This window comes from Taurulus bubalis (genome assembly GCF_910589615.1).
Source record: "Taurulus bubalis genome assembly, chromosome: 10".
NCBI classification, from domain to species: domain Eukaryota; kingdom Metazoa; phylum Chordata; class Actinopteri; order Perciformes; family Cottidae; genus Taurulus; species Taurulus bubalis.
Window position 1 is genome coordinate 20,486,212 of NC_136598.1, and position 25,834 is coordinate 20,512,045.

Below are 25,834 nucleotides of genomic sequence, written 5' to 3' on the forward strand. Positions count from 1 at the left end.
GAGAAACGTTTCGAACATATGAACGTTCTTCGCATCAGTTTATTTACATTTTCGGCTTTTTGAAAAAGGTCTAACATTGCAGCTAAAGTGTAGCATGTCCTCTGTCAGCCACTGAGACCTCATCAGGAAAGCAGATTTAGTACAAAATGTCTGCGTGTAAACGGCTACTTCACTTTGTGAAGCACCGAAGCTTATGGACGCATGTTCGGAGAAACGTCACAACATGGTCTCCTGTCGGAGCCGCTTTCAATGCCAAACATCAGAAACGACCCAACTTGTTCGAGAAAAACATGGTTTGTAATCGTCCTCAAAATTGTCTGCTAAATTGCTACACGAGTGCACACATCTTCAATTAAATAATGTAAGTTAGCTTAAATAGAGACTGCATCGGTTCATGGTAAAACAATAATGTGTGTGTGTGTGTGTGTTTGACCTCTGGCTGCAGGGTTTGTTTGGGGTGCCAGAGCTCAGCTGTCCTGCAGGCTTCCAGGCCGCCACAGAAACAGCTCTGAAGAACACTGAGCGACTGGTGGAAAGAGCTTGTTCCTGTTCTCCAGGGGTCGAGACGGTCGAGACCTTTGACCAACTCTCGGATGGTTTGTGTAAAGTGGCTGATCTGGTGAGTTCAACACCCCAAATTGTGCATGTCTGAAATTTTCTCAAACTGTGCTGCTCCCCCCACGACTTGTGTGTTGAGCATCATGTGCCTGAATGCTTCCAAGTGTTGTCTGAAGAGCTGTCAGCCAGCAGTACATGTTCTTGCTGTTACAGGCAGACTTCATTAAAGTAGCACATCCAGATCCAGCGTTTCGCGAGGCTGCAGAGAAGGCCTGCATAGATATTGGCACGGTTGTGGAGAAGTAAGTGGCACCTTAACAACAAGCCTTTCAAAGCTGCACACTACAAATAGGCACTCAAACACAAAAGAAAACCTGTGCAACAGTAAGATAATTCTGGTCGTTAAAAGACATTTTTATGCAGTCGTCAGTTGAGACAGATGCACACTTGATGATGTTTATGTTCTCGGTGTTTGTGTGTTTCAGGCTGAACACCAATGTTGAGCTTTGCAAGAGCCTGAAAATATTGCTGGAGAACCCGGACATTGTGGCTCAGCTGGACCCCGATACGAGGTCATTTTACAGTCTTATTCAGTATATGGATATAGGATTAATTATGTATCTCTTTCCATTATTACACCAATGTCTAATGATAATATCCTGTCCTGTGAGGGCAAGTTATTGATTTTATTCCTGCCTTTTCTAGACGAGTGGCAGAGCTGTTTCTGTTCGACTTTGAAATCAGTGGAATTCATCTGGATGACAAACTGGTGAGACGGTCGTAACACACAAGTTATCAATAATATGTGAAGACAACATTTTTTAATACACCCCTCCCTATGCGGTGTAGTTTACTGACCTTGCTGTTTTGTTTCTTTCTCTGCAGAGAAAAGAGGCAGTCGCCCTCCACGTGAAGCTGTTGGATCTAAACAACGAGTTTCTGGTCGGCTCTCACCTGCCAAACAGAATTGCAAGCTCGGCAATTCCTGAGCATCTGCACCTGCACTTTGCAGACGAAGGAAGCTTCATCCAAATTGGGGGATTACATGCAGATTCCCCCAGTGACTTGGTATGTGCTTTAGTTGGTCTGGGTCACCATAGAACATTGCTCAGCAGGTGGCACTGTTGCCATATATTAGATTAAGGGAATTTTGAAAATTGTAGTAGACAATACTTTCTTGATTTTAATAATAAAAAAATGGAAGCTTTCGAAACACAAAAAAGAAAGTTTGAAAGCATTTTTTCTGAAATATCAGCTCCTCCCTCCTGTCAGCATTTGCCAGAGGTAGCTCTATAATAATCTCTCGCTTAAAGTTACTAACTTTAATATTAAAGATTTCAATATTTAGATTTCTTTCAGAGCTTTATGTTATACACTTACAAGAATAGTCTTTTTTTTATGTTAACCGTTTTTCTCTAATCTTAATATCATATTGGTTATGTCTCTCATGAAAGAAGCCAAAAGCACAAAAAGAAAAGAGCGATATGATACGGAGATATATTAAGTCTGAAGACAGTCTAAGTAACATAAACACAACAATCTCACACTGCAGGTAAAGGTAAAATAATCATAACTGTCCACATTTGACCTTCTAAAGATTTCTCAACTGTAACTCTTGGGCAGATTGTGTTCGTCTTCTTCTACACGTTCGTTGATATATTGCTCGATATTATGTCATATCATGAGTTTTGCTCTTTATTCTCGTCCACTTGTAGGTGCGAGAAATTGCCTACAGGATTTACCTTTATCCAAATGCAGATTTGATGGAGTGTCTGGAAGAGCTGCTGAAATGCAGATACAAACTGGCCAAACTGGTGGGCTACGAATCCTACGGACACAGAGCCCTGAAGGGAACGATGGCCAAGACACCCGGTTAATATGTCTCTTTGATTCAGCCTCATCATAGATCATGAATAATCAGTGCTGCGACTGTGTGGTTGTAATTCAAATTTCAGTATTTGCTATACAGTAATTGGTAATAATAAAATAAATTCACCAGATGTTTATTCATTTATTATGACATGCTACAGAATTTTTTTTTCTAAATTGCTCTTTTTGTGCTTCTTGTGCAACTTGTTACCGCTAGTTTAAAAATGCTGTAACTTCATTTTTATTTCTGTTTGTAGAGACAGTGATGAGCTTTCTTCAGTTGTTAACAGACAAGCTGTCAGACAGGTACCGTCTACTCTTAAAAGTTTTTTGTCAAAGATGTGAAACTGTTTTAATTGAAATATTTATATATTGTCTCTAAAGACTGCTGTGTCATTAAACACTGTTTAATCAGTGCTTCCCTTTCTAGTTTACTATAAGTTGTGTCCCACCCTGACTCCCAAGAGTCCACATTACCTGAACTGAGAGATCCACAGATAATAATAGTTATAATATTCACTCTGGACGATATTCATTTGATTAGTTCTTGTCACGATGTGACGCCCCTCCCTCTGTCTTGAAGGCTGTCATGGCCAACCTCATCAGACGCATGTGAGGGTCGTCGGCTTGTTCTAGTTCACCTTGACCCTTCCAGGCTGTAAAAGCTGTACCGTGTGCTTCGTCTGTCCGGCACTCTACTTTCCTTCAGCTGTCATCCGTAAAAATAAATAAAACAGCTAATCCACTAAAGACATTTTAGTCGTCTGACATCGAAACGATTGATTGGCTGACGGGCAGCTCACGTCTTTTTGGTTTTGCACCTTCAACATCTCCACCCATCCATGCACTGCTTTCATATGCTGATCTGGTCTCCCCATAGTTTGCATATGGAAGTGTCCTTGAGCAAGACACTGAACCCTCAGTTGCTCCCGGGCGCTTCACAGCAGCCCACTGCTCCTTAATTACTAAGGATGAGTAAAATGCAGAGAATAATTTCCCCACTGTGGGATTAATGAAGGAATATATACCCACCACTCTATTGTGGCTTTCTGCATCTTCACTGCACATGTTCCAGTCCATCTGTTTGTAGGTTTATAACCTTTTAGAATAATGCACATTAGCCCGGACTGTAAAATACATCAGTCCGGTCTTGTATGTTAACTTGCTTTGTAGCCTGGTACGTCTGAGGATGCTGAGTTTGTGGGAGAATTTGGTTTGATAGGTGAGGAACTAGGATATTGGTGGTGCGGACGTTGTGAACTTTAATGGTGTTGTATCTGCAGATGGGCACGCTCACGCTTTGTTTGGTTTTGTTTCTGAGAGCGTTGTTGCTGTGGCTAGGTTTCCTCTTTGTGTGGGATGACTTGTGGCTCGTGAGCTTTTGAACCTTTTTGATGAGCATGTCTTATGTTTCTCACTTCCCTATGTTCCTGCAAAAAACACCTGTAAAATACATATATACATACAGACATACATACATACATACATACACACATACACACACAGTGGTTACTGTTTTATAATTGAGAACAGTTAAGGAACTGTGTCCATGAAGCACCAGCTTTCATTGCCGGTTGACTCACTCGCTCAGTTTAATAGATTGTTTGGACTCCCTCTCTGTCACACTCCCTGAGCGCAATCCTCAACAGCCCAAACATATGCAGGCAGGTGCACCTGAGACTCTAAACTACCCACAGGTACGAATGTGAGCCTGTGGGTGTTTCCCTGCCTTCAGCCAAATGCATGCTGGGATAGGTTTCTCCTCCCCACCCTTTGACCCTGAGTAGATACATGGGTAAAGACTGGAATGAATTCCTCTAGGCAATAAGCTCATAACTGTTTTCTCTTTTTATGTCACAGAACAGCCAAAGACTTTACAATGATGGGGAACATGAAGAAAAAACTCAACCCTCACAATTCTGTGAGTGATTTTTTTTTTAAAATAATTTCTTTGTTTCAAAACACATTCCTTACACAATTCCCTTACGTATTATTTGCCCAATGGTTTAAAGCTGTTAGTTGTAACATCCATTTTCTTCTCTTTTAGATTCACTATAATTCAGTGTAATTTGATATTGCATGTAAATAAAATACTCCTGGTGTCGTTTCATAGGAGCTCATGCCATGGGATCATCCGTACCTTAGTGGCGTCTTGCGTGCAGAAAGGTGAGTAGTATCTTATGAAACTTGTTTTTTAGCCTGCTGTCATTTGATAAAGTGATCTTGAGCAGTATCTCTGGGATTGCTTTTAAATCCATATTGCACGTATTGGGTCCCGACTTATCCTCTGGTGTCGAATGTTACAAAAGGTGGAGGAGAGAAGTATGGGAGTTGTCTGAGTGTTCTTTCCGACTCCTTTCTAATCCAGGACAATATGATCTGGTGTAATCAGTTGGTTTTCTTTTTTTAGTGTTTGTAGCTGTGGCAGTTTGGACCAGTTTATGTTCCCTGGCCCTGAATCCCACTGTTTGTTTTAAACTCAGCATTAAATTAGACACAGCGACATTATTGTGGTCCAATTATTGCTCCGCCACGTTTTTTTTTCTCATCTATTTCTCTGGCCGTCATGTGTTGTTAGAATGTTATTCTTACTCTTTACCCAATTCAACTTTGATGACAACCAATGCACCAAATATGGTTTTGTGAAATTTTGCTTTTTCCCTTCTGGTTTTTAAAGAATCTTAAAAAAAGTTGCAGTAATAAAATAGAAATGGCATGTATTTCTTTTGCCTCTCTTTTCTAGCTAATGGGTGCATATTGATGTGATAAACAATTTTGTTTTAAATTGTATTCAGAGAGTACGTGTTCTCCAGCAGCACAAATTAAATATCTGAAGAAGTTTATAAATTTGGTCAATGGTGCTGTAAAATGTTAACGATAAAATTAACCGTTTAGCCATTTATTAAAGCCAAACATTTGTTTCCAGCTCTCCAAAATAGAAGAAGTTGCTTATTTGCTTCCATAACTTTGTAAATGGAAGGACGGTCTTTTGCTTTTGGACTGTTCTTTGCACACAAGGAAATAATGGAAGACATCTGGATCAGTTGAATGAGTTGCAGCCGTTACCAACAGCTGCTAATATGTTGTAATAGTTTTGCTCTTGTTTCTGAAACACTTACTTGTATGCCCTTTTTTTTTATTCGAAAGATCCAGTACAGAGATATGAGGGAGAGGGGGGGGAGACAAAATGCAACAGCGGTCCGGGGACATGGCAATTCATGGTCTGCGCCTCTTGGCCCTGTTACTCCAATTTATTTCAAACTCATTTAAACAGTGATCATCTTTGGCATTCAGCAAACTCAATCAAAACTCCAAAAAACTCCAAGATGCCATATTGCCATGGAGTGTCTCCAACTTGAGCAGGTATCTCTGTTCTTAATAAACTGCACATTTCCCGCCCTGCAGTCTCCGGAGACTAATAACCCGACAGGCCAAACGTTCCGGAAAAGTTTTAAATAAATCTTTATTGCAGACATTATGGATCCCTCATGTGTCCTTAGGATTTAAGCGGCCAACAAATCGTCTGCGTAACCATGTGTCGGGGACTGTTCCCAGGGCTCCTGCGGAGGAGGGGATCTGCTCGCTTGTCCTCCCCTCCGCAACGCTGCCATACATTTCTAATCTTCTCGTTTTGGGGGGTTTTTGGGCTCTGCTCGTTAGCAGAACATTCCTGAAGAAATTGAGGATTGCATTTAAAAAGCGGCTTCCCCCTCTGAGCTGCTTCTGTTTTCTGCTACACACAATTTGACACGCACACCCATTGGCCCAAAGGGTGTTCATCTCTCGTCAGTCTCTCGTGCTTTTTCTCCCAATCACTCACTCAATCATTTTCTCTTTATCTCGGCTTGTCCATCAGTAACCATTTGAACTGGGAAGGTGTGTGTGTGTGTGTGTGTGTGTGTGTGTGTGTGTGTGTGTGTGTGTGTGTGTGTGTGTGTGTGTGTGTGTGTGTGTGTGTGTGTGTGTGTGTGTGTGTGTGTGTGTGTGTTAAACAGGGCTGTGCTCGGCAGCCGCAGTCTGTTATTCATCATTGATAATACACTAGATGTGTTGTACTGATGTGCTCAATTGGAACAGGGTGGTCATTGCAGTTCTTTTATCTGTCTTGTCCGTTAAATATTGGTGTGTGCGTGAGGACTGAGTGGTCGTTTGGGACATTTAAACTATCTTTAGAATAAATCAGTTTGTTGTGGTTTGTTTTGCTCATGCTAGGTACAACATAGAGCCCAGTCTGTACAGTCCATATTTGTCTCTGGGCGCCTGCATGGAGGGTTTGAACAACCTCTTCTCTCAGCTGTACGGCGTGTCCCTGATGTCCGAACACGCCAGTACCGGAGAGGTCTGGAGCGAGGATGTCCGCAAACTGGTAAATCTTACTAATGGAACAAAATATCGGTGATTGTGTCAACGCCTCCCTTTTTAAAATGTTGTTGTTTGAAGTCTGTTCGATATCTCCTGTTAAAACACAGACGGCTTTCTACCATGTGGTAACCAAGGGGTACTTTTCAAAGATCAAAGTTTTTCAATACTGTGTGTTTAATTTGTCTTTATATATATGTGTGTGTGTGTGTGTGTGTGTGTGTGTGTGTGTGTGTTTTCCCAGGCTGTGGTACACGAGACAGAGGGATTAATGGGATATATCTACTGTGACTTTTTCCAACGGCAGGATAAACCTCATCAGGTGTGCATACACAAATCTACAATGTCAAACATGTAACGGAATACAATACATAATATTGATCGTTACATTTAAATGGATTGTTAGCAATTGGACGGCCATTTAGTTTATTTAAATATAGATGTTTTGCTAATTATAGAATATGCCGTGAAGTAATGATCATTAGATGCCAGAAAAGAAAAGACACTGTTGCAATCAGTATTATTTTCTTAATTAAATCAGTGATCAAATATGCAAATACATCATTTTTGTTGTTGTTGATCAATCTCAATCTTCCCTTTCTTCCTCCTCCTTCCTCTTCCTCCTTCTTCCTCCTCCCTCCAGGACTGTCACTTCACCATCCGTGGTGGCCGCCAGTGCCAGGAAGCGGGTCAGTACCAGCTCCCGGTCGTGGTGCTGATGTTGAGTCTTCCCCACCCGACCAAGAAGGCCCCCACCCTGCTCACCCCCGGCATGATGGAGAACCTCTTCCATGAGATGGGACACGCCATGCACTCCATGCTGGGACGCACTCGCTACCAGCATGTGACGGGTGAGCTGTGAGCACAGATCGGACACAGCGACCATGTGCAACTTGCAAACTTCTTCTTGAGTTTACAGCTAAATTATAAATGAGCAAGTAAGATAAAGATGTATGAGGGTTGTACACGTGTATCATCCACACTGTTTACCTGGCAGAGGATTTGGCAAATGTTTGACATTTTATGAGCCGTGTTACAAATGATGGCTATGCCATTCACGAATTAGAGAAGCAGGAATTGTGTTAAAAAATATGGAGCCCTAAGTTATTCATAGCAGTGTGGTGAATTGTGTAAATCTGATAGCGTGAGCCCAGAGGAGCGCTTTATGCTTGGCAAGTAAAGCTGTCAGTCGATACTGTTTCTCTTGTCAGATAAAGCTGATGGATATCTTCTCCAGTAATTCAAGATCCCAAAGATATTTATTTTTACACTAATAACGGTATCCTTGATGGACACCGTGTTTACAAATGTTTAGACAGGCTGCTTCAATCACAATTGTGTCTGGAAGCTTGCGGCAGTTACACCACCTGTAACTTTAATCCTTTTTTTTATCCTCTTTTAAATCTCTTTTGGTATCAGATGTTGCACTTATGATATTCCATTTAAACACCTGTTGATGGTTAAAATGACGTACAGTACTGAGCACATTGCATTTGTGTGTCGGGTCAATTCTGTAATGATTTGGCCAGACCTCCCTCTGTTTAAATGTGTTCTTGTGCCTAAGCTCTGACATCCTCTCCTCCCAGGAACCAGATGTGCGACCGACTTCGCCGAAGTCCCGTCCATCCTCATGGAGTACTTTGCCACTGACTATAGAGTCATCAGCCAGTTTGCACGCCATTATGAAACTGGACAGGTACACCTAAACCCTCAGATCACAGACCATCTTGAACCACATCTTGAACTAAAATAGTGCTCAAAGGTTGGAGAGAGATATTCTCCAATACATCAGGATTATACTATTATTACCAGCTTAATGTTTTGGCTTTTAGCTGTGACATTATTTACAAGTCATTATTTATGAGTCACATCGGCAGTTATTGTGCCGACTTTGAAACATGACTGAAAGGATGAACTTGAATGAGATGAAAGGACGTCTTACTGTCTGGTTTCTTCTGTGTCATTGTCTGCTCAGCGTCTCCCTGAGAACATGGTGGCTCGCCTGTGTGAGTCAAAGAAGGTGTGCGGAGCTGCAGACACCCAGCTGCAGGTATAATGACCACACACACACACACACACACACACACACACACACACACACACACACACACACACACACACATACACATACACATCACTTACAATTATATCTGAAAGTCTGTTTCACTTTTACAAGAACACACACCTGCAGAAAGACAATCCATTAAGTGCAAACGCCTCCAGTCCGTTTTTAATGCGGCTTATCGCAAACATTTAACAGCATCTGCTTGTCTTTTCAACTTTGTATCATGTAAACTGATGCAGAGTTTGTCTGATATTTAATTATTAAACCATATTACCTTAGTTGTCCTTGTTTAAGGCTGCTGGTCTTTTGGCTGTTTTGATGAATAGGGATTACACTTAAACTACTTAAATTGTGTTATTGATGGATAATATAGAAAGTTTAAACGCATATTTGTTTGCCCCTATTTCTATGGAAAACTGTATTTATTTTTGGTTTGTACGTCCAGGACTGACTGAGTTTTTTCCCTGGGCAGATTTTCTATGCTGTCTTGGACCAGATCTACCACAGCCAACCTCAGAACCAGAGCACCACAGACATCCTGAAGGAGATGCAGCAGAAGTTCTACGGGTTGCCTTATACGCAAAATACAGTACATCTCCAGCTGTCTTTGTGCCGTTTAACAAGCGGTCCCTTTTAATACTGTGTCTTTAGATCCATTAGAATCTTTGAGGTTTGATAATTTGGGGAAAGTTCCTGGTCCCTCCTCTCACTGCTCGCTTGATCTCAGCACAGAAACAACACAAACTTGGACGAGGAGTCCTTTTAGCTTTCTTCTCTTTCTCTTTCTCTTTCCTTTCTCTCTGGTTTTTATATCATTTACCAAGGCACAGCAGCGTTTAAGGGATTAAAGCCCCCTTCTTTTTTTTTTTTTAAGCGCTGCTAAAATAACAAAGCGGAGGTAGACTTTGAATGAGCTCTCCCTGGGGGAAATATTTGAAACTCTTCCTCCCGGTCCTTTAATGAAAGAAGCTCTCCCATTTCCCCCACTTTTGCAGCTGTGGTCGAGTGGGTGAGGCGAGGAGGGAGAAGTCATAATTTAGCCAGAAATGGCCTTCATAAAGCCTTTACTCTGGGCTGTAATTATGTGGGGTGCCATCAGGAATAGAGATTACAGAACCGATGTATATTCTCCAGTCCAGGGCAGCGTTTCTCCTCACAGAAGTCCTCCCACTCTCCTGCTTGTGTCCTGCTTTGTAGCTCCCTCTCCAGAGATCGGGGTTCATGTCATATAGCCTCGTCAACTTTTCAAACCACACTGAAAGATCTAACAGACACTTCGCCTCCGTGTGCACAGCTCCCCACAGCCGGTTAGTTTTCCTCATTTGAACTGAGGATGATTGCGGCGCTTTAAGTTTCTTGAATTGGATCATCATTGGATCAGAGCAAGTGAAAACAGATTTGTTTAGACCCTTCAACGACAGACTCTACTTTAAAACTTGTTTCTTTAAAAAAAAAAAAGCCCTCTGTTTCTCTCCGTCTCCACCAGTCCTCATGGAAACACGGCTCAGGAAAAGTTTCCACAGCAAAGTGAACATTTGAGTGGCTAATAGGTTACGGAGAGCGCAGATTATAAACATTAGGGTGATGCTGACATGTGTATAGTTTATAGAGCGGGGCTATCAGTTCCCAATGTGTGCAGAGAGAGAGAGGATCAGCTGTAAGTAACACAGACCACATGCTTACCCTTGAGCCGAAGATAATATTTGGAAATAAATGGCAGAAAGCAAGATGTTCTGCTCGCTGTGTTGACATTTCTTTAATCTGCAAGTCTTGGCTTCATGAGCTCCTCTTATTTTTTTTTTATTAATGAGCAGCGTTTTTAAATGCACACTCAAGCCCACATAATCCACACTTTCCTGTAGAAATGTGAATGCACCATGAAGTAAACGCCACAAGTCTTTTATCTCACTCACAAGAGGAACGGAGTTAAAAGCCTACGCTGACTTTGTCTCCTTTTTTTATGTTAGGATCAAAAGGATATCTCGCTGACATGTCATCCACTCTCGCACAAATGTTGACGTTAATCATTTGATGTGAGGCAATGGGGTTGGAAACAGAACGGACCGTCTTAAAATCATCTCTGTGGCACGTTTGAAGTGTTTAAAGCGTCTTGTCAGAGACTCAGGGCAGCACACCAAAGGCTCTTCAATAGTTTTTTTTTTATTATTTGTTTTCAGAATATGAGCGGCCACAAACCAGAGGAAATCCAGTGAAGTCAAAGAGTCCTCAAATGAGAAGCTGGCTCTCGCATAGATTTTTAAACTTGAGCAACAAAAAAAGTCCAATATCATTATTCAATTTGTTTTCATGAATTAGAATAAGTCATGCAAATGACTGTGTAAATAAGCTTCAAGCAGCTTTAGCAAACTGTAACTTTACTCGTCCGCTGTTTTGGGATCCAGAACTGCCCTCAGGAGATCTTTTTACTTATTAAAGGCACCGCAGCCCGGAGGAGCTCGTCAAGTCGACACTTCCAAGCGTAATCATTTTGAACGCTGCTGGATCGCCCAGCTGTTTTTAAAATGTATGACACTTTAAAATCCAGTCACATCGTTTTGAAGGTATTTATGTAACATGAAAGTGTACGTAATATATACAATTTTAAGTATTTTTTTTCTTCTTTTTTCTGGCAGGTGGCTTTTGTTGACGTTTTTTTAAAAGTTTTCCACTTTGCAGTATTTTAGTTTAGTCCTTATTTCATTACAATGACTTTAAACGGCTTTATAAACACTGTTAATACATTTTTATCAGAATAATAGCATTTTAATTTCAAGGATTCATTATGGACTCCGCTATACCTTCTACCTCAGACGTATTTTATTATAAAAGGTGACAATTTCACAATATTACCCTGTCGGTATTTTCCAAAACTGATGAAACAGACTTTTGATGATTTCTTCATAATGCATTAATATTATAAGTATGCAATGCATCATAGAGTATGAACTCCGGTCTCCCTCGCTATAGTAAGTAGAATTTTTATATTATATAACAATCGATCACGTGTAAATTGAAAGGATTTGCTCATTCTGATGAGCCCACAGATAAGTATCACCCTACTCTGCTGTTCCCCTCAGCAACGTCACAGTTTGAGAGCATTTAGAAGCTACAGAGCCAGAAGTATGTCTCTGGGGATTAAATGAAGGATATTTATAATAGCAGAGTGAATATTGGACAAACAGGACTCAGAATAAATGCTAATGATTCTTCAAATATACTGGATTTCTAAATTTGCAATCATTAAATAACAAGTTCGCCCTAACAACTAGTTGATAATATGTCAATGTTGTGTTTACAGGTTGTCTCTGCTGCCCCCAAGTGGCCAAAACGAAATCAGTTTACCTAAAGGATTTACATAAAGCGCTGGCATTTCCCAGTCCACATTTCATTCCATTTCAACGGGTTTGCACCATAAAGTTGTTTGCCAGGAGCTCCACGCCATTTGGTTCTCTTTGAATTCCTCAAGACAACTTAATGAATGTGGGTAACGCCGTATCTCCTCACACAACCTCCAAACTGGATCTCGTAGCCTGCTGTGCGTACGGTCCGCACGGTCGCAAATGTTGTGCTGCACACGCGTCCCCGCACTGCGCAGACACGTTGTCGTTGCAGAAATGATGAATTGTCGTCATTTAAATGTTTAGTTTTGGGCTTGCAGTGATTTTAATGACTTTAATTACCAAAGACAATAAAAATGTTCCAGGATCTTCTCTTCGACGTAGGTCATTTGTGTACAAACTCGGTACACAAGTCACTTGCCGTTTGAGTATGAATCATAAACATGTGTGAGGTGGAGGGAGGCGTCTGCGGTCTGTTTATGATTTTGTTAACTATGGCAGCTGCTGTCTTTCCTAAATGGCTGAATGTTTGAGTGTTTGCCAGCCAAATTCCCCCGTTTGCAGAGATCATAAAAGGGCTCGTCTTTATAGATATGTGGAAGGGTCGCCTCAGGCAACCCAGCGAGAGCCGAAGAGAGGAGAAGGGGGCTTTCTCCCATTTAGGAATTTCCGTGTTTTGTCCTTTTTTTAAAAGAAGGAGCTGTCGGGTCATGACTTAATGTTTTGTTATAGAGGAAAAGCTGCATTTATTCCAACAATATAATGGCATCAATAAAGATGATGGAGGCAGCTTAAAAGATGAAACATGTGTTGACGTTCACACATGTAAGGCTTTTTGTTTGGTTTAGTTTTTATATTTCAGTGTACGGAAATGTTTTTTTTATCCCCAGTTGAAGTTTCTGTTGCAGTTAATATTTTTTTTTACTGGAAGAGTTAGCTGCGGTCACGGTCGTCTCTCAACAGTTTTTTACGAGCAGAACATTTAAGCCTTTTAAGGCTGCGATGTCGTCCTCTGCCACACTGCTGCCTCACCCCACACACACACACACACACACACACACACACACACATCATCACGGCTCCCCTCAGTGAGTTAGTGCCACATCCAGTCTGGTAGAAGTGGAACCTGTTGACGTCCAGATTATTTAAAAATGCTGTGTCTGTGAAGGTGATAATGTTGTGGCTTCATTTTTTTGTTTTATTTCCTCCACAGGCCTGGCAGCTGAGATTCAGCCACCTGATTGGCTACGGGGCCAAGTACTACTCTTACCTCATGTCCCGCGCCGTGGCCTCAATGGTGTGGAAACAGTGCTTCGTCCAGGATCCTTTAAATAGGTGAGACGGCTGTTTACGGTTCCAACATCCAACAGCTGAATATCAGATGGAGCATGCAGAAATGGGGAGAGAAAAAAAAAGTTAACTTCGCTCCAACAAATATGCTAATATCCTCAACTTCTTACATTAAAGGAGCTCAAATTGGGATTTTCTATCCAAACATTTTTATTTGGGAGGCAACTGGTTCATTGCCTGAGATTTTGGGAAGTTTGAGGCAACTTTAATTTAAAAATCCAGGCAAGGAAAAAAATAAGTAATTGTAACATAATAGCATGGAGACTATTTTTGTAAAAGCATAATCCAGTATTGCATCTAGAGCGCTGAGAGGAACGCCTCCTGACAGGCCGTCTCCTCCTGAATACCGTTAACGTCTCTGCCGTCTGACATCGAACATGTCATTAATATGAAACTCACGCCGACTTGGCAGGTTTCCGATGTAATTCACAGACAGGTTCGCCTCTGGACAAAGCACCAACCCTTTGTTTGAAAAAACGTAGCCTCCACCGTGTCTCCATGGAGTGGAGCCCCGCAGCGTCCCCTGTCTTCCCTTTCCCCCTGAGATTGTTGTAGTTCCACCTGTAGTTGTCAGATCTCTGTTTGCTGTCACCTGTGTGTTGTGAACAGGCAGCTTAGGAGACTTGGCCCCGGGCCCCCGAGTGGCAGTGGTGGAGTTGTTGACGGCAGAATTCAGGTGTCTGTAACCTCATCTCTTTCCTCTGCTCGCGTTCTCTTCCTCAGGGACATGGGGGAGCGTTGCCGCCGGCAGATGCTGGCCCATGGAGGAGCTAAGGAGCCCATGCTGATGGTGGAAGGTAACTTACCATATCCAGCTTTTTCTTTCATAAAATGTTTAAAGGAAGATTTGGCTAATTCCCCAGAGTTTATCTCCAGGTTTTCTTCGGTTTAAGAATAAAAGTGTCAATTCGTTAGCTTCCAGTACAACCAGTAAAAGGTTTTGCATAATTACTGTAACATGATGCTGTTGAATTTGGTTTGAAAGCCTGGAGAGTCAACGTCTTACCTCCAAGGAAAAAAATCCTTTAAAAACAACAAACAGTGGGGAAATACATAAAAAGTTTGAAAGCAACACTTTTTTTTTGTTTTGTTTTCAAAAATGTTATAACATATTTAAAAGAAGAAATAAAGAAATTACATGATAAATAAGGGTTTGAAAAACGATACATGAAAACAGGAAATATTGTTATATATTTGAGCACCATGAGACAACTCTGAACCCAATTTCTCCCAGGAAAGGTTATCAATCTCTAGCATAAACTAGGCAAAAATAAGCATTTATCCATCACGATTGACAAGGTTACTTGGTGTCCATGATAGTCTCTCCAGTAAAGAAGGTGTTGAACATCGCCTGAGGGGAATTGTAGCTTGTTCTTCTTACAGAAGCAGCTGTGGGTCCATTATTTAGGTTGTCGTTTTTTCAGGTGTTTTCACAGCTGCTGCTGTTGTGGTTTGGCTCGCTCTGTCCTTGAGCTCCCACGATGGCACCTCTCTACCAATTTGACACAACTCCCAACATCTCTTATCTTTGTTTAGAACAAGCAACCCAGAAATGTAATGTAAACACAGCAGCCCTCCAGCAAACATACACTATTCATGCTAGTCCAACCCTTTTCTGAGGTCAGTTATATGATCTGTTTAAAAAAAAGAAATCATAACTCAAAGACATTATGCTGCTTCTTTAATATCTTGTTTTAGCACAGACAAAATCCAGAAGGCAGGAAATACAGACATGGATGATTATGCGTTTAAAAACTGCTGATTCTGCAGGGTTCAAACACAGACTGGTACATTCAACTTTGCGTTTAACCAACAGTTTTCAGCCATGCAAGCAACGTGACTAGAAATGGCATCGTCAGTCAGTTGGTGCTGACGGAAACCTCTCCACTATTGGATCGGTTGCTGTGAATTTTAATTTTTTTTATGTCCCACCCTAAATTTGAATAACTTTTATGTTACTCTATCTTTTCAACCAGTATGTGTGAGGGGGTGTAGTTGCTTTGCTCGAGGGCATAACAGACATAACAGACATTCAGGGCTTAGTCTGGTCCTCTGCAACTTATTCTTATATTTGTCTATTGTAACGCTTTTATTCACTTCAGTACAAAAAAATCCCATTCTGAATCACTTTATTTGCATTGTAAATTTATCTGGCAGCAAGTTGAGCATCACTGAACTTGCATCATCAAATAAAATGGGTTTTTGATAAAATTCCTGCAACGCTCAAGGCATTCCCATTAGTCTCAGCTGTACTTGGCGCTAATTAGCAAATGTTTGCATGCTAACACGCTAAGCTAAGCTGTTGAACATGGTAAACAATATACCTGCTACACATCAGCATGTTATCATTGGGACATTGTGTGTTGCCCAACATGTTGGAATGCTCATGAGAGAATTTAGTGTACAGTTGCATGGCAGTAGACTTTTGTTGGTGGTCTGTTTGTAACCAACAAACTAAAGTTATTCAGGTTGTCATTTTAGCAGAAGCTGTAGTTTCTTGCACGACGGGCGAAACAAACTACTTCCTCCCGTCTTTCTTCCCATCACTTCCTCCTCCCCTGCTTGAGCAGTCACTGTGGCATGTCTGGACAGGACACAAAGAGCAGGAGAGATGAGGGGGATTAGTAATATCAGGTGACATTTGGGAGTGTACTGTAAATCTCTCCCTCAGGGTCACCTCCTCGCTCCTCCTTCAGATTGTCCCTTTGACAGCTCCAACCAGGCTGCACCCAGCTTCTGAAATTACAACCAGCAACAGATCAAATCCTTGTTATTAGATCTACTGTCCAATTAACTGTTGTTGAACTGACCATATTTGCTTTTATGGCTCCCTTTGAAGTGAATGCTACTCTAATTATAGGCCAAGGCCCTGTGTGCAGAATAGTTATCAGGGTCATATTGATCCCTCTGGCTGTCATTACCAGCCATAAGTCATCGTACAAGCCTTCTATAAAAATGTCTGCTTGGGGGGAAATACTACGTACCCAAAATGATTTCATTTTGCAACAGAAATTAGATCAAATTAAGAGCCTTGAAATTGTTAAATGCTATTTCACTGTCTCACATTTTCTACAGTTTTCCAAAATACATCTACGTGTACTCTGTACACGTGCAATTATGATAATCATCTGAAACCTAGCTCTTTTTTTTAATTAAATCTAATAATATCTATTCCATGTCTGGAAAAACGCTCAAACAAAGATAAAACAACCTCATATTTAAAAAGAGACTCATCCAGCCGCCTCGCCATATTGATGGCGACATATGTCATCATAATTTACCTTTTTAAGGTCATGAAGAGCCGCAGTCAAGAGTTATAAGAGGACATCAGTGCATGTGCTGAAACATTTAGCTTTTCGACACTTCTCACTGTCGGGTTGAGAGGTTCATAGCAACCATCTTGAATTCCTATTGGGGAATGGAAAACGGTTTTGAATAGGAAACAACCCTTTTTATATCAAATGCAGTCTTTAGGCCAGAAGAGAGCAGAAGACTCGGAGAAGGACACAGACTCTAGATCCGACCAATGACGCATAATTCTTTCAAACAAAGACTCCTGTAAATGAAGGGCGCTGTAACACTTTGTTGCGACCACCCTTCAGGCGAGGTGGTGGACGGAGCACACGGGGAACCGGAGCGGACCCGGCAGGGCTAGTCGGAGGCCAGTCTTTATCTGCATGGCTCCCTCCTCACTACTGGATGTTCCCCAGGAAACACGGTGTTTGAAATGTAAACCCGGGCATTTAAATCCAGAGGACGGAGTGAAATGAGTCGGAGAAAAAGTGAGAGTAAGAGGGCAGAACAAGGCGAGAGAGTGAAAGGCGATCGACTGACTGAGCTGAACCTCGGCTCCTGCCACAGAGAGGGCTTTCATGGCCCGGACTGTTCCCATAGCCTCGACTGCCGAGCTCAGAAAATGGATCTACTGCGGCTCAGTAGCCGAGCTCTTTGTCCGAGGGCAGCGCGGCTGAATAGTTCATATGACTGCTTGCACAGTCGCTAATAAACCCCCGAGAGCACGGTGGTCTGCACAGTCCCACAGCACTCTGGTGACAATGATGTATAGTTCGCCCGGAACCAGAGGAGAGAAGCTTCACAGCTAAGATGTGAAGCTGCGAAATACACAATTTATTGCCCTTCCATAAAAGCTGACATGATTTGTGATGAAGATTATCCTCAGTGCTCCGCACAGCGCAGGTTTAGAGGGAAGTGTCTCATCCTTGATTTACTGATTTGTGAGTTTGCCTTTTGATGACTCCAGCGCTGTGAAGAACAAAGTAATGCAAGTTCTAAAGTCTTAAAGGGGACATATCATTTGAACGACTCACTTTTTCAGTGCTCGTGCACATAAGTCTCTGGAGTGCCTACCGACCCACAAACTGACAACCCAGTCAGTTCTTTTGTTTGTTGTTAGCTTCTTTCATTAGGAAACATTCAACAAGCCATTCAGGTTTGTCTCTTCTTCCTCTGTCACATGCAGGCTCAGTAGAATACACAGCCCACGGCCTGAGAACCACCTTTTGCAGTGATGCACCACATTTTTTTCGCATGCAAATCAGAGCAACCTGTGCTTTTCTTCACGAGGGAGGCTTGAAGAGGCTAAAGCTAAGGGTTCAGATTTATTCAGTTTTTGCAGGTATTTCGTCATAAATGAAAGTTTTGGACAGAATCAAGTTTTGACCTGATGATGGTGCTTGATGAAGAGTCAGAGGAGAACATGGATATCTGAACTACATGTCATGGCAATCCATAAATCTAAAATCTTATTTTAAAAACCCTTCTCCACCTAGGGGGGGGAAACTGAGCGTTCAATATGGCCTAAATGGGCCCCAGTGAGACCTCGTCTGAATTGTCTCTGTACTAAACCCTCTCTAACTTTGTTCTGCTTCACTTTATCAAAGTCAACCTTTGCAGAGGGAATGTTCACATATTGTGTTATGATTTGGGTTAGAGTTAGACCTTACAGCTGCATCATTTCAAAGAAATAATCATCCTGAAAGTGATTTATTTATTTTTTCTAGGCGGACCTGAAACCTTTTTATTTTTGCTGTATTTCATCTTCATTTACTCTTAACCAGTAACATATAGACTGATATTTACACATCTGAACAAAATCTCACACGTGTAGCCTTTTATTATAACCAAAATTATTCAAATAGCCCTTGTGCTCGCAGAGATACACCCTGTTTAGTTTGGGTATGCAATTTTTGAGCAGAGGCCTAAAAATAGGTTGGTTTTGATAATGGTTTAAGGGCATCACCTAAGTCTGTAGGATTCATCCTCTGGGGAATAAGATGTCAGAAATAAAGGGGCAGATCGACCAACATTTTGCATAAACGTAAAAAAAAGATCAGAGGCACATACTTTTTTCAGTTGCAATCTGATTTTGCATTTTGTTACAGATTAATTTCCTGCATGTTTCGGCGGAGAAACAGTTTCTCACATTTAAAGGGTTGTTGAGTTTTTGTTTGGTTCCTCCTCCACAACATTGCAGGCTTTTCTTCAGTGAACCTGACAAAGAGCCTCCCTGTGCTGTGTTTGTCATCGCCCTTGTCTCGCTCACTTTCTGGGCCCGTCTTAAGTGCTGTTTGTAGAAAAAGCTTCCTGAACTTCAAAGGAGTAATTACAGAGGCAGTGAGCCAAAGTTTTGCCTCCAGGTTTGACAGAAGCAACTGCTTTTCACACCTCGACATGTTTCAAATGGTTACAAGCAGCAGCTGAACGGCTTCTGAGGCAGCCAGGAACATGTTCTGTAATGTGTGATCATCAACTCTTAAGTGACTTAAAGCTCCGTGTGCTCGTCGTCGTATTCATATTTTTGTCATCCACATACAGAGAATGTGACGCTACAGAGGCTGTAGCTCGTTACTGCACACTGCAGTTTGTTCTCTTTTTATTTTTTTATTTACAAATGTGGTGTACTGCTGCTCCCCTGCAAGTGGATTTAATAGGCCTGTAAAAGCAACCAATTAAATCATGAAAGAACCGAACACAGCCGAGCCCAAGGGACTGGGATCAATGGCTCTTATAAAACAGCCAGTTTCAGCGAAGCCCTCTGATTGGTTAAAGCCACTTTCTAACAATGCTGATTAGTGCTCTAATAGCAGAACAGCTGTGTTCTGCTGTCGGAGCACTAAACGTGTGAAAGTGCTTTCAGGGAGCCAATAAAGAAATATATTGGTTTCTGTAGAAAAGCCGCACTACTCCAGAGGTGGTGGTGTTGGTTGTTGTTGTTTACTCTGAATGACTAATGATCCAAACCTTCATCCCATGTTCACGATCCCCCCCTCCCACAGATGGGTATACTGGTTTGTGAATCTGTTCTTAGAAGAATGTCTCAGCAGACAGTTTACCCCCATTTTCAGGAGAGTACAAAAAAACTGGGCAGTAACTCAGATGTTTGATGATTCCCACCAGCAGTAGCTGCAGGCTGGGCAACCATTTTGAAACATTTCTACTGAATTCTTGTCCCCAGAGCGGTCATTACCGAGGCTCAGAGCCGGTAGCCAGCCACGCAAGTCTTCATTTGACTGATGCCCATCGCCCACCACGCTTTAAGTAAACAGATCATTCTGGGCTTTTCTGTGTATGGTTGGTCTCCTCTGAGAGATACGGCTCTGTTTACTTGCAACATGTTATTTAACTTTGAAAAGTATGAGGTAACTATGCTGCAAGTTGCAGCTTCTTTTGAGGACCAGAGAAAACGGTAACGTATTTAAATATTCACCGAAAACGCCCATGTTAACCCATCATTTTGTTATCAAAGCAGGTGGTTAATGGAAAAGCCAAGAAGTATGTTTTTATCCTGTGAATCTCCCCACTGCGGGACTAATAAAGGCTTATCTTATCTTCTCTTATCTTAAGTACACCTCCGATATAGAATGAGATTCCATTTCTCAGTGGGAAGAAGCTCTGCGTTCTGAATTGTGAGAATAGCTATTTTGAACTAGAAGAGGCCGTAAAAGTCGATCCAAAGAAAAAGGGTCTGTGATTTGAACGTTCCCACACCAGCTTGGAAAGCTTGTGCAGGAATAGAGAATGAGCGCCGCACTTTGCTTCTCAACGGGGACTCAGTGGCCAAACTGCAAAGCACACAGTTGTAAAAGAAGGCTCCACTGTTTTTAAACACTTTGTTTGCGTGTCTACACCTGCCCAAACTCTGCCGGCCAAGTTGGCTGGCGCTCCCGGCCCTGAGTTGACCGTAATGGGAAGAAGCCTGGTTCCTCAATGGCCGTGTCAGCGCCATTATGAATGGGAATGGAAACTCTTAAATACGAGATGACTCACAAGGCAAAGCCTCTGTCCTAAGGCTCCCCTAACCATGGACACAAAGCAAAGCCTATGTTTGGTTTGGCCCTGCGGGTCCTCTGTGCGTCGCCAAGAGTGAGTTTATATGTCCGGCCGCTGTAACGCTGTCAACCCGCTCCGTCTGTACGGAGGTTCTGCTGTTGGAGACCTGAAGAGACGGGAACTACTTCTCACTAAAGTGGTTCCTGTGAGGTCTGTGGATGATCCTGTGTGTAGGGACAATGTTTTCTGGATGAAACACATTGCTGTTGAGTTATTTTATGTAACTTTTCAATTGAATATCTATCACATTGGGGACCTTTTTGAATAAAAATGTGTAGCGCAGTCCAAGAACAATCCAGTGTCTGGGTTTCCATCACACATCGCTGTGTTCGTACTGTATTCTGCGTTTCTACACCGCTGCCTCAGAGCTCCATTTAGTGGGCCACGGAATAGTAAATGATTCGATTAAATAGAAGAATATTGTTTTAGAATTTAATAAGGTAGTTACTCTAATATCTAAATGTGATTAATTAATTCTCATAAATACAACTTTTAAAACTTAAATCCATAATTTCGATAACCAGTTGCTTTTGAGAATCCCCATGCCAGTCACATCATCAGTGTTTTGCCACTTGTAGCTTTCCCTCTGGAGCACAATGGAAATATGTCCCTGAATACATTAAATATGGATCCATAATGGCAGGCAGTGATGGTTAGACAGAGGAAGAACACTAAGTTACATCCTAGTAATTATTATTATTTCTCATTTATTTCGAAAGGTAGTCTGCAGATTTTTTTATGAATCAGAAGTGTGCCTTAAGTTCCTAAAGGTTGATAAACCCTCTTGTAGTTTCCCCTCTGTGGACTGCACCGCTCCATTAACCTCTGTGGTGCATCCATTTACTTTAGTTTCACCTTTTCTTTTCTCTCCAGTGTGCTGATGGTTCCCTGGCGGTCTGTTATATCTGACGCAGCCCCGCCTTCTTGTGTGTATCTATAAAAGCAGCTTCTCAGATCACTCCTCCGCAGTGTTGTTATGACTTTGAGGTTATCTGTGCATTCCTCTCCAAACTCTCCCAGGGATGTGGGCTGAGAAAAGACTCACTCCTCACTGCCCATTGTTGCGCCTCTCTTCAACTCCCGCCGGTCGACCGTGTGAGACCCGGGTGCTGACACCCCGAGCTGTCGGTGATGAGAAGCCGGCGAGGGCGGCCATTGTTTACCTGACTAGCCTTTCATGATCACGCCTCCCTCTGCATCTCTAACTTTCTCTCTCGCTCTCTTTTCTCCCCCTCTGCCTCTCTCATCACTCCTGTCTTGTTAACGTTGCTTGTTAAACACAGTAGCCTGTTTGAAGGCGAGGGCCCAGACATTAGATCCCCCTGTGGACACGCAGGCAGGAAATTACATCGATTAGAGAAAGTGCCGGTGATGCTGCAGACCGGCACTTTCCACAGTCTGCTCGCGTTGTCAGGACATGTGTGTAGTGGTTTCACTGTGGTTTGTGTGGCGCAAACCGGTGTAGAGACTGGGGAGATGAGCACCATCCGGTCCTCGACGCTTCCCTTTGTGCTGCGGAGAAGCTGTTCTGTGACTGACCTCTGAACTTTGTCAAGTTTGGCAATTTAAAGGGGTTGATATTCATGCAGGGATTAGTCAAATATCTCATTGACATGTCATTATTCTCTTAATCTTGACCAATAATGAACTTGGTCACATTTTATTTTTTAGTTAAACTAGAATTATTTTCTTCTTTTTGTGTCAAATAACTGGAATGTGAAAGCGATCACTCGTAATGACAAAACCACAAGAGAGCCATCACCTGACTCAGCAATTCTCAGTGTTGAAGTATCTTTCATTTTGTCGTTTTGGTTTTATTTGCACACAACTTCACTGTTAATGACTTGCTGGTTAACATAGTGGCTTTTTGATTTTAGCATTTTTTTTTATGGCATAAAAAAGCTGTGTGTGTGTGTGTGTCTAATGCACATCTGTCTTATCTAAACTTATTTTACAATGTTTTTTTTTAATATTTTAGTATGACGTACTATACTATTCATGACATTTTTATGGCATTCTATGCCATCAAATTTGTATTTATTTTTTTTAAACATTCTTCACAATTATTTATTGCATAAAATATTGACATTTTTATGACTTCTATTTTTTTTTTTATAATATAAAGGCATGCTTTATATTTTAAACACATTTATGACCACTATGAATTTTTATTGCATGCTATATTTTACATTATTTATGACGTTTCTATGGCACACTAGACTAGATATTGTTTATTGCACACTATACTTTGACATTTTTTATGAAATATTTATGGCAGACGTGAAGTCAGTTTATGAAGCCAGCCGTGGCCGGAGGCTTTATGTTTCCCGGGCCTTTCTTGTGAATTCTTCAAATTTGACGTCCAGCTGGACTCGATGAGAATTTGCTGGTCAAAGTTCACTGTGACCTCACACAAACACGTTTTTGGCCATGACTCAAATATTGAGATGCAAATGGTGACCATTTCACACAAATGTCTAATAGTTCTTGTTATGACTTTTTTTTCTATGGCATACATTTTTCATGTCATTTTTTTGCATACTTATAACATAAATTGTGCAGTGGATACAGCTGAAACCTCCTGCAGCCCTTTTTAATTAGGACGGTCGTTTATGGTTGTAAATCCTCGCTGTCATGTGGCTGTCTGGTTCCCAGGTACCCGGGGTCCTCGTGATCATGGTGCACCGGGTGCCCCTGTGTGCTGGTATCATCTTGTAGCCGAGGGGTAGGGAGCGACCGGTGGGTAAGAGGAGATGACGATCCCTTCTCTGCTGCTCTTATGCGAGGCGATTCTCCGCAGGCCGGGCCAACCGTTTACTCAGTTGTGTGTGCGTGTGTGTGTGTGGTTGCCTGTCCATGCCTTGCTGTGTGCGTCCATGTGTTAAGGATCGCCGTGTAAAACTCTTCCGCGTGTCCATTCATGCATGCCTGTGTGGACATGCTTGTGTTTGAGTGGGTGAGTGTGTGTGCGTTGGAGGTGACCCATGCAGGAAGGAGGGGTGGAGAGGGCCTATTTACATTGGCAGCTACACAAGGGGAAATGAACTGACTTCAAAGCGGGCGTGCAGCTGAATTGTAAAGCAAGCGAGGGAGTCCTTCACGCATGAGCTGGCAGACAGGTTCTCAAAACACAGACAGACATTCCCAGGACTCGCTCACTGGCTGCACTGACATATTTGCTCTGCAGCACTAGTCATAGTCTGCTGTAACCAGAGTGTGTGTATTGGTGTGTGAGCTCGCTATCGCCCCTATAAAGCACTATGAAATGCACAGCATACATTTGTTTTGTTTTGTTAAAGGCTGAAATTGAAGATGGATCATATCAGCATCTGAGGTCGAGCTTTGAGTTTCTGTGCCCGGTTACACTTCTTCTCAGTATAGAGAGAATGTATGAGAAGAAAAACTAAAAGTACCACTTACTGTGTTTATGGATTAGATATAGTATTATACTTTGCACTGATTGCACATCAAATATCGAGATCCGCATGTTAAGAATAAAATCATCCTTAAAATACATCGTACTTGTGATGATGACGTTGCAGAACTGGAACTGGGGCAAAAGTCTCAGGAAGCAGGCGCCCGTATCCAAGAACTTAATTCGATTTTAGCTTAATTTGGAAGAAAAAATTGTCCTTGCTTCAAAGGATTTCTTAAAATGCTCTAACTGCTCTCTTTTGTAAAACCACTGCAATGACTTCATCTAAAATGTTCCAGAAAGCTGCACTTTTCTTGTCAGAATGAGGTGAGATGATTGGAAATAGAAAACCAGTTCATCGCAGCGCCCCGCCAGTTTTTCCCCTTCCCAGAGACAGATGTGCATTAGACACACACACACACACACACACACACACACACACACACACACACACACACACACACACACACACACACACACACACACACACACACACACACACACAGAGAGAGAGAGCCCTCTCTAAACCCTGCTGCTTGATGTGTTTGTGTGACAGGGATGCTGCAGAGACAGCCCACCATGGAGGACTTCGTGGAGGCGCTGGTGTCCGAGCTCGACCTGAACTTTGAAACCTTCATCATGGACTCTGAAAACTGAAGGATGCCTCTGGCGCCATGGAAACTGTCTTAAGACATGAAACACTAGTGATGCACACAGACGCCGGGCCGAGAGGTGGAAGATGTGGCAGCAGCATGCGCGCTCATTCTCACTCGGCATCTTTACTTTGTCTGAAAATTATTAACGTTTTATATATTGCTGGTCATTAAAGTCATATTGACTTGTTTTGATGTATTTGGTTAATTCTGCTGTCAATATGAGATAATGTGGTAAGAATTCCAAAAAGTGCTGATAATTTTTTTTATATTATTGCAGATTATTATAAACTGTGTTCCATTATAATAAAAAAAACATCTTGAGTTTGTACAGATGTTTTTTTCACCTTTTTAGTAGCACTGAGCGTTGTTAAAAAATGTGCTCTGTAATGTAACAAACTGCCATAAATATACCTTCTCTAAGTTCCCTAATGTTCTGGTTATCATTTATCTGCCTTTTATTTTATTAATTCCATCATTAAAAAGCTGTTTTCAGCTCACATACTAGCAGAATATTGTATTTTCCTGATTAAATCAGAGTGAGGAGGAATACTTAATCTGTTCTTCCTGTCATGTGGTCATTGTTTAGACTTAACATTTATTCCGCTCCATCTGTTTTGTCTGTCAGGAGTTGGGAGGAGGAGGAGGAGGGGGGGGGAGGGGTATGGGGAGGAGGAGGAGGAGGAGGAGGAAGCTAATCAGGGAAGAGATTAGCTATTGCTTTATTGATTCATCTTTTTTTAATAAATTTCCGAATTATCAATTATTTTGTCTATCAAATCTGAAAAGTATTTGTGAGTGAGCAAATTTGTCTGTTTATCCATTTATTGTGTCCGCTGTATATTTGCATCATGGTCAATAAAGCCAGGATACGTCG

The 25,834-nt window shown here is 41.8% G+C and overlaps 1 protein-coding gene across 1 annotated transcript; it reads left to right on the top strand.

Moving 5' to 3' along the window:
• Window positions 1-146: 146 nt before the first annotated feature.
• On the top strand, window positions 147-25,523 carry LOC306742958 (mitochondrial intermediate peptidase-like; the record flags this gene model as incomplete). The annotated part of the gene is made up of 19 exons (XM_079225420.1): window positions 147-293; window positions 446-619; window positions 772-860; window positions 1,044-1,130; window positions 1,264-1,327; window positions 1,444-1,626; window positions 2,274-2,430; window positions 2,685-2,733; window positions 4,288-4,348; window positions 4,541-4,593; window positions 6,640-6,793; window positions 7,031-7,108; window positions 7,430-7,637; window positions 8,373-8,482; window positions 8,762-8,836; window positions 9,324-9,440; window positions 13,403-13,524; window positions 14,263-14,336; window positions 24,861-25,523. 19 exons carry the CDS (start codon window positions 147-149, stop codon window positions 24,959-24,961), a joined length of 2,103 nt encoding a protein of 700 aa, XP_079081546.1. The 3' UTR covers window positions 24,962-25,523.
• Between the last annotated feature and the right edge of the window lie 311 nt (window positions 25,524-25,834).